The sequence below is a fragment of the Brassica rapa genome, chromosome A03 (assembly GCF_000309985.2).
Source record: "Brassica rapa cultivar Chiifu-401-42 chromosome A03, CAAS_Brap_v3.01, whole genome shotgun sequence".
Lineage (NCBI taxonomy): Eukaryota > Viridiplantae > Streptophyta > Magnoliopsida > Brassicales > Brassicaceae > Brassica > Brassica rapa.
The window spans coordinates 30743626-30756481 of NC_024797.2; the positions used below are offsets into that span (position 1 = coordinate 30743626).

A 12856-nucleotide genomic window follows, 5' to 3' on the forward strand; every position below is an offset into this window, starting at 1 on the left:
CACTCTTATACAAGAGCTAGACTTTTGGGCCTCAGTTAATCTACTCCTGCGGCCCAGCTTCTGTCTTCCCGAGTTTCATTTATCATAAGCCCATTGGGCTCATAAGTCGAATATCAACTTCACAGTTTTTTTTCTATATCTTCTGCAATTATTTTTGGGTCAAATATGCGATTTATGTGGCAACATTTAAGAATCAAATTTTGGTGGTAAGCAAACCTGGATTAGTAAATCTAAACCTTTTATATTAGTATTATTTTGTCGATAATAAATCTCTTAGCATTTTACAGAAAAGTAAGTACCCTCAAAAGCTAAACACATGAAAGATGGTTAAGGATTGTTCTGTAAAAATCAAGCAGAGCCAAACACTAAAATTATCACGACCTTTTAGTCCTTTGCCTAAAAAGAAACGAATTGAAAAACACGGGTATAGATGAAAACCATATATACATATTCAAGGTTTCTAATAAAAAGAAAAATACTTATTGACATCAACTGCTATTAGTTTTGTTATTGTGTAGCTTCCAATGTTTTTTTTTTTGTTGTTAATATATAAATAAGAGTGAACAAAAGAGGTTTAGTGACTGGGCTTAGGTTATTGGGCTTCGCTTCAATCACATTTTGGACTTCTTACTTTTTAGTGAAAATTTGGTCAAACCAAAAAAATACGCCAACAAGTGGCTCAAATGTGGGAATGTCGTAGTAACAGGTGGCGGCTGCTAAAGGTTAGTGTCACAGAGTAAAGTTGTACGTGTCAGAGACCATGACATCGACCGAGCCAATGTGAACTCGACTTTTAGACAGCCAAGAAACTACACAACCTAAAAATAGTTTGGGGACGTTTGGTTTTTGACCCGTCCAACATTTCTGGATCACGCGCTTTGCAGGATGCAATTTACACTCAACATAGCTATTTTTGTTGTGAATATTTTATTAGGTACAATTTTCTCTAATGAACTCACCTCGTTTTCATATTTTTCATTATACCAAGAGACCAATAACAAAAGGGGATTATTCACACAAGCGAATGAAAAACTAAATTTAGGATGGACTTGTCGAATATATTGAGTTGCTAATCGATGTGTTGTCTTGTCATATGATAAAATAATCGATGATTGTCTATATGAATATATTGATGGCGTCATTTTCTGTTGGAAAAGATCTTGGAAACTCCTCAACGTCTCTAGAAAAATGCAGTACAATATAGTATTTATTAAGAATAATTATGGACTTATGGTATAAGGCGCGAGTAGAAGTACATATATATATACTCGCGAAAATATTGCATCTGATTAACTCCTTTTTTTCTTTATTACAAAACAGAGAGCTCTGTTCTATTTCTTCTTCTTCTTCTCCTCCGCCGTATATATAAAACCCTTCCCCGAAACCCTCGGAGCTACATCACGAGCAATGACCGGCGCATTGTTCAGAAACGCTGCCTCCGACGCCGCTCGGATCTTACGTTCACACCGAACGTCCACGGCTAATCCTCTCGGAAGGCTCGATCTCTTACCCCGAGGAGGAGACGTCCGGCGATTTCAACCGAGGCCTTATTTTCGTACGCCGCAGCTTCTCGGTAGATCAAAGGAAGCCAGAGTCCCTCCTCGTTCGTTGATCTCCGGTTTCTGCTCTTCCTCTTCTTCCTCGACAGCCTCTACGGCGTCGTTTGTGAAGACAGGGTTCATGGGATGGTATATGAGCATGTTGAAAACACGGCCGGTTCTGACTAAGTCCGTCACGTCGTCTCTTATCTACATAGCCGCTGATTTGTCTTCACAGGTAAGCTTAGTTAGCTACGTTTCTTTGTGTTTGTATTGTTGTTGTGATTCTTGGCTTATTGAATAATGGGACTTAGAGAGTTAATGAATTTTTTGGATGTTTTCACACAGTCAATTCCTCAAGCTTCGTCCGAGTCTTATGACTTGGTGAGAACAGCTAGGATGGCTGGATATGGTTTACTGATCTTAGGTCCTACGCTTCACTATTGGTTCAATCTTATGTCAAGACTCTTCCCGAAGCGAGATCTGATCACCACGTTTAAGAAAATGGCCATGGGACAGACGGTGTATGGTCCTACCATGAACGTTGTTTTCTTCTCGCTGAATGCAGCCCTACAAGGTAAGCTTGATATGGATTATTGATAGGGGATTGCTGTTAATTTTTATCCTAGGCTTGTTGTCTTATAGGGTCATTAAGTCTTATTTTCGATTTATTTTTCTCAGGGGAAAACGGATCAGAGATAATTGCTAGATTGAAAAGAGATCTACTTCCCACGATGCTGAACGGTGTCATGTATTGGCCTATGTGTGATTTTATTACATTCAAGTTCTTCCCAGTTCATTTACAGGTAACTTACCACTTCGTTTTGATCTCTCCTTACTGAAGCTTGTTTTATCATGGCTTTGTCTTATCTTGAGTTTGGATTATATATAACTCAATGATGGTTTCTTTCTTTGTCTGCAGCCACTTGTGAGTAACTCGTTTTCGTATCTGTGGACAATCTACATAACTTACATGGCAGGACGTGAGAAACCAACTGCCATTGCTAGTTGAAGCAGCTCTGTTCACACGCTCATGAAGAAAGGGAAGCAAAGCTTTCTTCAACATTCTTTGTTTCATCTCTGAAGATTTCAGAGTAAATGTAAAGACTTTGAAGAACTATGCATTTGGATATCACTCATGGATTTAACTCAGCTTGGCGTTTATACTTCTGTGTAATAGTTGATGACATGGATGTTTCTTAAATTTTGACCAGACATGTCAAACAAGTCTTTTCAAGAAAGTGAAATGTTCCTTTTTTGCTTTCATTATTAAATTTTGTTACATCAGAAAGGAAAAAAAAAGAGTCAAACAACAAGGCGTCTACTTTAAAACCTCTACTTGAATCTCACTCTACTATAAGAACTTGTACAACACCAGAGACCCAACTTCTTCTCTTCAAAGCTTGTAAACTTGAACCATCTAAACAACTTTTTACTTTCCAATGGACCAAAACAACAAACCCAATTATAGGTTCAGGTAATAGCCAATGAGTTGAACCAAGTGCTATGTATAGTAAAACCTAAACTATGGCGTTTCTGCTAACCCTTTACTCGTCTAAAGCACGCGAACATATCTTCTCCAGCAGTATAGGCCATTCTTCTCCAAGAACCTGAGGATTCAACTCTATACCAGCACGAAAATCAGACATAGACACACACGAAGAAACCCGTCTCCTTTGCTGTCCATTCCCACCGCATCGGGCACTAGCCAAACTCAAACAAGGCTCAATCAACCTCCTGATAAACACATCAAGCCCACTATTAAGAAGACTAACAGAGTCCATAGACACCTTAACCCCTTCCATCTCCAACCTGCTCCTCAGCGTCCTCGTATCCGGCAACTCACCGCTGCTCTGACAAGTGTTAAAACCACTACACGACAGAGCCTTTCTCCTGAGACTCATACCAACACCAAGAGGAGCAGTCACACTCGAACTCCTCCCAGCAACCTGCTCAACCTCTTCCCCTTCCTCAACTTCCAAAGGAGATCTGCTCCCTAGAGACATCAACTCAGTAGCACTCGTGGTGGTAGTAGTAACACTCTGAGGCTTCCCAAGCGGACCAAGAGGACTCGGCCTGTCTCTAAACTTCCTACGGATGCTCTGTTTTCCATTACTCAACCTAACAAAGCTCCCACCTTTCTTCGCGTACCTCGAAGGAGGAGACTTGGCGACGGTAGCGTTCTTGATTAGGGAGCGTATGAGACGGTTGTGGAGAGAGAGGTGTTGCCTGCCGATGGTTTTGAGACAGAGCTTGTCGAACTCGGGCTTGGTGATCCTCGCGGCGAAGAAACGCCCGAGCTGGTGGAAGTAAATGTCAGCTCTTTGAGTTCCGATTTGCCGGTAGATTAGGGATTTGATCTCCGATGTATCGGACCGGGAAGAGTTTTGATCGGATCCCATCTGTAGATGGAGCGAACCAAGAATTAGATTGAACAAGTCTTGATTCAAGATCTTGATTACACCAATTGTGAAGGCGTACCTGGAGATTCGGAGAAGGAAGTAAATGGGATCTCTTTTTTAATCTCCTCAAAGTCTTCTCCTTTGTGCCCTGAAGACAAAAGGGGCTTTTTGTTTAGTTCGTTGTTTCGCCGGGTTCTTGTTCGTACGTGAGAAAGTGGGAACTAAGACCATCCCACACGTGCGAGTTTTTTTTTTTGGCACTTTGGACAATTCTACACGTGTTAGTTATTTTATTTTTTGGAAGGGAAATAGCTTCTTGTATAGAGTTCGTAATCCCATGATGATTGATGGGTGATTAAGTTAATTCTTATTATGTTTTAAGTGATTTTCAGATGTATTTGTTTGATAATTAAGTTAAATTCTATTACGTTTCATTGATTATTAGATGTATTTGATTGATTTTGATGATGTCGGTGAATGAATTAATTCATTGGTCTCACCATGGTTCACTAGTGTCTTTTAGCGATCAACCAATATTGTAAACTCTGCTTGGTTAGACAGAGATTATAGTTCTTAAAGAAAGAACGATAAACAAGGTAAAACACACATCAAAAAGTAAAGAGAAACTCCAATCCACCCGACGATCAAATTGCCAAAAAAAAAAATTTGGATGAAAGAAGCTAAAATGTTCAACAATTCAAATGTCTTGCATAAACCATAGAACATTTATAAGATGCATTACAATATTAAAGTCTCAAAAGCTTAAAAGAAAAACAAAATGACTGCAACTGCATCAACAACCCCAGATCTTTAACGGTACTGCAAAGACAAAACCAGAGGAATATTAGTTTTTTTTTAAAGGAAGTTAAGTGAGGAAAAAAACACAAGCAATTGTATAGAGAAGAGAGTATCTGTTTAGCATCATCAACAAATTTTTACCTTGATGAATCCGATTTCCTTGGCGTTGCTGCGGAAGCACTGTCTACAACAGTTAAGACCATACTTCCTGATTAGCCCATGCGAGTTTCCGCACACACGGCTACACAAATCAAACAGTTTTCAATCTTATATTAGACCCCTCAATATCATTTACAAAGACTTAAGATTACAGAAAGATAGGTTACTGCTAAACAGAGTATCATTAATTAAAACAGAGTTAATCATTCAAGCAGAGTTTGAATCTTTATAAGTTTATGAAACATATCAAAATGTTTTTGCTTCCGACAAGGACAAAACTACTTTCCACGAATAAACCTAAACATCAACATAACATCAGATCTTCACAAGGTTACTCAACCACTATCAGCATTAGACAAACACGAATCAAACAAAACACGCGAGTCGATTTTATTTCTCCAGACTAAAACAGATCACAGGAATACGAAAATGAGAAGAGGATATGAACAGATCAATACCAGGTGCGGGAACCAGGACCGTACTTCTTGGGATGAGAGTTCCAAATCGCAGCAAACCCCATGATTTTTTTCGAATGCTCAGTCGTGAATAGCTAGACGAACGGCGTTATAAACACTCGAAATATTGGAAAACCCTAGAACTTTTCGGCGACAAATTGTGAGTGGGCCACAGAAAACGCATTTTGATTGTAGGATGGGCCTATTTATAAAGGCCCAATCTCTTATTTGCTAATACACATTTAATCAAGCTTGAGGGTCAATCCCATACATTAGAAAGGGTGTTTTTTTTTTCATTTACCGATCAAAAACTGATTTACAAACTACCATTATTTTGTTTCGAACGATTTTTTAGGTTTTTTTTTTTCTTTTCAAAATATGGTATTTGTTCGAAATATGGTAGTTGTTCTATAACAATGTTTGAGTTTTAAGATTTGTTTTCATATCCAATTTAGATTCATAGTTGAACCTATAGATCCGATACATTATATACAATCCTGTTCGGATTTAATGAAAATTTTGTTAATTAAAAATAACCCGGTAAAAAACCCAAAAACTCACTATTAACATTCAATATGATACCATTGATCCGATAAAACACAAAATATCTGATAGTATTTTTAAAAAAAATAATAATTAAATTACTCATATATTTTTTAATATTACATAAATTAGTGATTCCTTAAAATTTGATGAAATTTTATTATATTATCCAAATAAAAATGATAATATAAAAAAAACTTATTGATATGACAATAATAGTTTATTTTCTTTATTAATAACCTATTATAAGTTTTTGTTTTTATTTTAGATTTAAAAATTGATTTTAATATAATTTTTAAAATATTCATGAACATTCGTAATTTCCATATCAATATTATGTATAAAATGACATTATACATGGAAAAATGATATTCAAATATGCATATGATATATGGTGTAAGATATATGATTTGGTTTGTATTGAAAATTTTTATAATATTCAAATGATCTATTTAAAATATTCATACATGTATTTAAGAAAGTGATATTTTCATGTTTGTTAATTTATTTATAGTTCATAATATATTTATACTTATATTAAATTTAAAGTTAGTATATTTTTTAAATATATATAGGCCCATTATTTATAGATCTATTTAGGTGTATTTGTATGTCCAAAAGCAAAAGATTTAAATGTCATTAATGAATTTTATTAATCTTTGTAAATATAAGAGTATTTTGAGAAAAATGTAATTTTCATTAAAGGGATGATCCTCTATTAATGGTATAACCATGATAATATTCACTCCAACTACAAAAACATATAATTTTAGTATTGGACATTTTATTATTCACAAAAAAAAAACTACATAGTTGTCAAATTATTTCCAACTAATATTCTTTGCGATAACTGTCAAAAGTATTAGGAGGAGAAGTTAAGAAAACGACAGAGAATTATATAATAACAAAGTAACAGATCAGGGTGTAAACACCATGGAGTAAGCTCGTATGGTTCTCTCAAGGTGTTCCACGATTTGCCTTCATCACGTGGCTAGCTTTTCGTGATAGACTCTCCACGGGTCATCGAACTAGTAAATGGGGTCAGACGCAAGGTTGCCTCTTCTGTGGGGAACCTGATGAGACTAAGGAACATCTCTTCTTTGCTTGTCCGTACACTTACACATTGTGGCTGGAAGTTGTGGGTAATCTGTTTGGTGTTGAGCCTGACCCGGATTGGGATATTACTGTCTCTCGGCTGCTTACAGGAAGGTATGATCGCCTTAGTTTCATACTGCTGAGACTAGTTCTGCAAGTCACCATTTATTTTGTGTGGAGAGAGCGAAATGATAGGAGACACAGCAATGGTGTAAAGTCTGTGAACCAGCTTAGAAGGATCATCGACAAAACTGTGCGAAACCGTATTATGTCAACAAAGTACTACCTGATACCAAAGCTGCAGGGTCTGATGTGTCGATGGTTTGAGGCACATATGCTTTAATTCTTTGATTTCGTTTTCAGATTATTACTGAAGTTTTGAATACATAAACTCTGTACATATATTCTTTTGCATTGATCAATAAATTAAATATTTCATCAAAAATAACAAAGTAACAGTAACATATATCATCTTTGTTATCAAACGATAAGGAAATATAACTAGACTATACTGCTACCAGCCTACCTCTATACATATATGAAAATTTTATAACGTGTGCATAGTTTTGTTTAAGTCTCCATATACCTGGAGATAGAAAATGAAAATGACTTCCCGTTAACCATTTTGTAATTCGATTTTTTTTATTTTTGTTGAATGTATCATTTGATTAAAAAATATAAATATATAATTTTCTACTAAGCTGTTCACAAGTTTAAACTACAAATGTAATTAATATACCTTGAACAAAAAGTCAATTCTAATTTAATAGGAGATGAAAACAAAAGTCAAATGTAATTTAAAAGGCTAAGAGAACACTATATAAAATATAGAATTAGTTGGTGAAGAATATCCAATGTGAACCATATTATTTTTTGATAGATGCATGTTTGTATGTATTTGATTTGTTTCAAATATTAATCTCATAATTTATAAATAAATAACCTGCCAATATGTAACTGGTCACGAAAAGAAAAATATCATACTTGTATCAAATAACCGCATTAAATGTATCTACAACGTCACAATCTATTAAAAACCTAACTTCTTGGAAAGTTATGTCAAAGTTAGGAGAAATATGTGTTCAAATATGTTACTGCTCTTTCAAATAAAACTGGTCATGTTTGCTCTTCTGAATAAATGAAAATTTGTGTTTGATTTTTGTATTAGCGGCACCCTTCTGAATACTTTATCTACTAAATTTAGTTACAAACGAGCATACTCAAAGTGTTTAAAAAAAAACGAGCATACTCAAAGTGTTTTAAAAAAAAACGAGCATACTCAAAGAGTCCATCAATGTCATGAGATTTTTTTTTCAAAAAAGTCATGAGATTTGAGACACAGCTACAAGAAGTAGCAAAATGATGATACCATGATTGAGATAATTTCTTGTTTGTTTGCTATTGTATCTCGTGACATAACTTGTAACGGGAATGTACAACGAAACAACACACTTAGCAGTGTTTGTTTGCAAAGAATACAACTCGAAAATATCTAAGAAATATACACATGTAACACATCCATATAAAGAGAACTCAATTAAGTGTTATTTAATCAAATTGTGTTAACCAAGTGGTAGGGGTGGGCACTTTACCCGATATCCGAAGTGGCACCCGAACCCGATCCGAAAAACCCGAACCGAAATCCGAACCGAAGTAGCAAAATACCCGAACGGGTATTGAATAAGGAGAGATTGGATACCCGAACCCGAACGGATAATACCCGAACCCGAATGGATATCCGAAGATAACCGAACATATGTATAATTAACCTTGTATTTCTAGTTTATATCTCTCATTTTATATAAAATATTTATATTGATACTACATATACTTTAAGTTCATATGATATACATATAATTACGGAAAAAAATGATTTGCTACTCACTTAAAATGCATGTCAAGTTTTTATTTCAAAAATTAGCAAAACATTACATCCAAAATTTAAAAAAAAAACTAAATTAATGCCTTTTTAGTTTTAAAATGTTATGTCCAAATCTATTAACCATTCAATCTATTAAAAATAAAAAAATTAGTTAACTGAAAGTTATATTTTTAAATACAACAAACTTGAGAAATGAAAATTTTAATTTTTTTTTCAAAATCTAAATATCCGAACCCGATCCGAAATAACCGAATCCGAACTAAAAATACCCGAACCCGACCCGAAGTATAGAAATACCCGAACGGGTTCTAGACCTCTATACCGAAATACCCGAAAATCCGAAATACCCGATCCGAACCCGAACGGGTACCCGAACGCCCACCCCTACCAAGTGGTAAAAAAATTTCAGATAGAACTTCCGTTTTGGGTTTGATTCATTTTGGCTGCACAGCCATCTCATTTAAATGGATTAGTTGCATATCCATACACAAAGTTTCGTGAAATTAATTTTTCTACCTAGAAAAATTTTAGAATCTCCACAGTTATATAAAAAAGTATTATTTGTAAAAGGTTGCACATAATAATTTCTAAAAACTATTGTATGTATATCTTTATCTTGAAAGTAGTATATCTTTTCTTGTTGGAAATACTATTGTATGTATCTCTTTTGTTCTAACACTCTATTGTATGTATCTCCTTAGTTTATTAAATTCATATAACTTTATACGTCGGTTAAATTTCGTTACATTTGAATCAAATGACAAAAGGATGGTGGATCGGATTATGTTGAAAATAATAGGAGGTAAATAAATTTCATATTGCATTAGAGTAGACGAAGTCTATTTATACAAAAAAATACGCCACAGAGTTGTATAATAAGAATAAGACCCAGCTAGAGATGCAACCTGCTTTCAATTTATACAAAACCATTTCGATCCAAAATATAAATTTTCTTATACAAACCATTTATTCATCAAAACTCCGACACCTCGGATATTTTAGACTAAGAAAATTCATTTCTTTCAAACACTGTTTAATAAGACTACAATAAACCTTCAGTTTTGAGAAAGGATAGAATCAGTTTTCGATTGTGTGACTAGCCATTGACGACTGGATCTCAGTTCTGGCCATCAAATGATACGGACAAAATCACCTAAATATATAGAAATTGCATATATATTGACTACATTAGAAAAGTTAATAAATGATATTCTTTTGGTCTTTGATTTGATCAAAATCTGTTCTAGTGTATATTTCATTTCTTATATCCATTAAAGAATGTTTGTGTTATTTGTTGCTTATAGACTATTGTTGTGATACATTTTTTGTCCTACATCAATCAATGCACCAAACGTCGAAGTTTAATAGAAAAGAAAAAGACGAATGCACGAGGCGGACGCAAACCGTAACAAATGTTTTATATGATATTAAAGATTCTAATAATAATCGTATCGTTAAGTATAATCAAATCAGAAAGCCATATTGAAAGAAGAGAAGAGTAATATTAGATGGTCTTACAATGCCAATAGTTATATAGATAAACGAATAAAAACATTCTCTTCAACTACCAATCGTCAGCCAAATCAAATTTAATTAGGTACATCAAATAATTGCTCTTTATAATACTAGAGCTATGATCAAATTTCATAGTTGTTATAGAAAACACGTATGATTCCGATATATAATATGCTTAACATTTTTACCAACAAAATATAATATGCTAAACACTTAAACAGAGATATAAGTTCGTACGTGTATATATATATATATATATATATATATATATATTTCCTTTAAACAATTGGAATGACCGTATTGGCGAATCTATAAAATATTTTGATTAAGGACAAAAATATAAGTATACTACAATAGTTTAAAATATTTTTAAAATATTTATATTTTATATAATATTATATTATATAAGTTTTATTGTTAAGTTTATTAATAGAATATTTTTATAGTTAAAATAAAATTATACTTAATATTTTAGTCAATAAGAACACACAAAAATATTTTTCATCAAAATCACGTATGCAATAGTAAAACACTAAAACTCGTTAATTTATGTAATCCTTTACTTATACAAACTAAAAAAAAGTTTAAACTACAAAACTAACCACAGTAACTATACTCATTTTTACGTTATTGGGCCAAATTAATAATTATTCTATTGATTTTTTGCTAAGAGGGTAATTATTTTACTGACCAAATAAAAATATATAAGCGTGTGATCTATGGTCTATAAATTTAAAGATATGTTTTACTTTTTTTTTAAATACTAATTTATTTAGTATCAATTAGTATTTTGAAAAATTGAAACATTTGAATCGAACTTCAAACTTCTAACTTTTGAATCTAAATGTTGTTGTTTTTTTTTTGGCTCAGAAACAAAAAAGTGGGTGCAAAATGAAAAACTTTAGTGGAAGCAAAAAAAAAGAAAGTCAATAACAACTAAAATAATAGTTTTAAAATAACTGAGGGCACTTGACCCACCCAGTGAACAGTAGATCCGAGGGCGTCAGTAGTTATAAATTAGGTGTTTCTTTTTCTTTTTTTCTGCACCAAAGTTTTCATTGATAAATTAAACGTTTACAAGAACAAAAGCAACAAACCATGACATACAAACCTAAAGACTAAATCCCATACATATAGTTCAATAGGGTACAAAAATAGAAACACAAACTTATACAAGTTTGATAAAATGTTATGAAAGAGATCGAAGTTGCCACAAACGATCCGATCAAGCATGTGACGTCACAACACTTGCCATAACCTCAGACTCTCATCAAGATGAGAATCGTTGCATCTATTGGCCCCAAACGGACTTTCACACAAGATAGCAAACGGTTTGGAAATTGATATTTTTTTCCAAATTAGGTGTTTCTTCATAGTTACTTTTTAAACCGGTAACATCAGAAGAAAAAGTCACAAATTTCTTATAAAAAATATATTTGAAGTGTTAAACTTTAAACACATTCGCTAGGAATTTAATATGAATAAATGATGCTGAGGAATATCCGACACACGTTGCACCTTGATCTCTAATTGTGTTTCGTAGGAATTTTTTCATTTACCTCATTATCGCACAGTTTTCATCAATGTCACCATATATTTAACTTCTTCAACAAAATACTTCAGGAAGAAGTCGGAACTTCTTATAATTTAAGGGAATTATAGTGGCCGTATAACTTGGTTCCTCAATTGACTTGGTAATTTTTCGTCAAATAGTAGATGATGAGTTGGCTGATCATTCAATATTTGTCATTAAACTGTTAAATATGTACTTCATTTGTGGTAAAAGTAGAATTATCCCCTTTATTTAAGAGAGAAGGGAGTTCAATCTTATAAGTAATTATAATAAACTTTTTGAACTATTGGAAAAGACAAAACTTTTTTTTTGTAGATAGGATTCTTATTTCATTCATGAAATCATTTTAAATTAATATCAATAAAATATTACTAACAGGAAAAAGAAAAAAAAAGGGTTTGATATTACAAAATAGCGTCCATGTTAACTGAAACGACAATTTTATGAAGAATAAGAAGAGTGGTCGTTCGGCTATTTTAAATTTTAAGGAGGCATCATATTGCCAGCTACCTACCCAACAAAGAATTATTGAAATATTTTATAAATCATAATAAAACCCGTATGATCTTCGATGGTGTTTGGTCGTGCCGGCAAGGATTGCTTTATAAAAGTAATCTCTGGGTAAATAGTTCAAGCAAATATAATTTTTAATGTAATTTAATCTGATCTGATTACCCAATTGGGTCTTTCGAGCTGTGCACGGATTTTATTCTATAGAATATCCAGAATAAACCGGATACATTTGTGCAAACTATTATACTGTGTATTGAATGATATTGGATGACACAGGTACACTGATCTTTAAAGTGTATGGATCATTTTGTGAATCTCTGTCAGTTTCTTCCTACTTTATATTCCTTTTAGGGTTGCATTTCCTATTTTTTTTAGGCCCTCAT

At 33.3% G+C, this 12856-nt stretch overlaps 3 protein-coding genes across 3 annotated transcripts; 1 reads left to right on the top strand and 2 right to left on the bottom strand.

Annotated features, from left to right (window-relative positions):
* The first annotated feature begins 1171 nt into the window (after positions 1-1171).
* Positions 1172-2804, top strand: LOC103862272 (PXMP2/4 family protein 4). The gene is made up of 4 exons (XM_009139970.3): positions 1172-1776; positions 1887-2115; positions 2220-2344; positions 2461-2804. The coding sequence occupies exons 1-4, from the start codon at positions 1408-1410 to the stop codon at positions 2548-2550; spliced, it is 813 nt and encodes a 270-aa protein (XP_009138218.1). The 5' UTR covers positions 1172-1407; the 3' UTR covers positions 2551-2804.
* LOC103862273 lies at positions 2777-4311 on the bottom strand. The gene is made up of 2 exons (XM_009139971.3): positions 4020-4311; positions 2777-3940 (listed from the first exon to the last, which is right to left on the bottom strand). Exon 2 carries the CDS (start codon positions 3938-3940, stop codon positions 3086-3088), a length of 855 nt encoding a protein of 284 aa, XP_009138219.1. The 5' UTR covers positions 4020-4311; the 3' UTR covers positions 2777-3085.
* Positions 4312-4556: 245 nt separating this feature from the next.
* On the bottom strand, positions 4557-5539 carry LOC103862274 (40S ribosomal protein S29). The gene is made up of 3 exons (XM_009139972.3): positions 5356-5539; positions 4880-4979; positions 4557-4759 (listed from the first exon to the last, which is right to left on the bottom strand). Exons 1-3 carry the CDS (start codon positions 5415-5417, stop codon positions 4751-4753), a joined length of 171 nt encoding a protein of 56 aa, XP_009138220.1. The 5' UTR covers positions 5418-5539; the 3' UTR covers positions 4557-4750.
* Positions 5540-12856: the final 7317 nt, after the last annotated feature.

Excerpts from the sequence above, each read along its gene's own strand:
- LOC103862272 (XM_009139970.3), top strand. The coding sequence starts at position 1,408 with ATGACCGGCGCATTGTTCAGAAACGCTGCCTCCGACGCCGCTCGGATC. Across the intron at positions 1,777-1,886 it reads CCGCTGATTTGTCTTCACAG|TCAATTCCTCAAGCTTCGTC; the intron begins GTAAGCTTAGTT and ends GTTTTCACACAG. Across the intron at positions 2,116-2,219 it reads GCTGAATGCAGCCCTACAAG|GGGAAAACGGATCAGAGATA; the intron begins GTAAGCTTGATA and ends TATTTTTCTCAG.
- LOC103862273 (XM_009139971.3), bottom strand. The coding sequence starts at position 3,940 with ATGGGATCCGATCAAAACTCTTCCCGGTCCGATACATCGGAGATCAAA.
- LOC103862274 (XM_009139972.3), bottom strand. The coding sequence starts at position 5,417 with ATGGGGTTTGCTGCGATTTGGAACTCTCATCCCAAGAAGTACGGTCCT. Across the intron at positions 4,980-5,355 it reads GGTCCTGGTTCCCGCACCTG|CCGTGTGTGCGGAAACTCGC; the intron begins GTATTGATCTGT and ends TGATTTGTGTAG.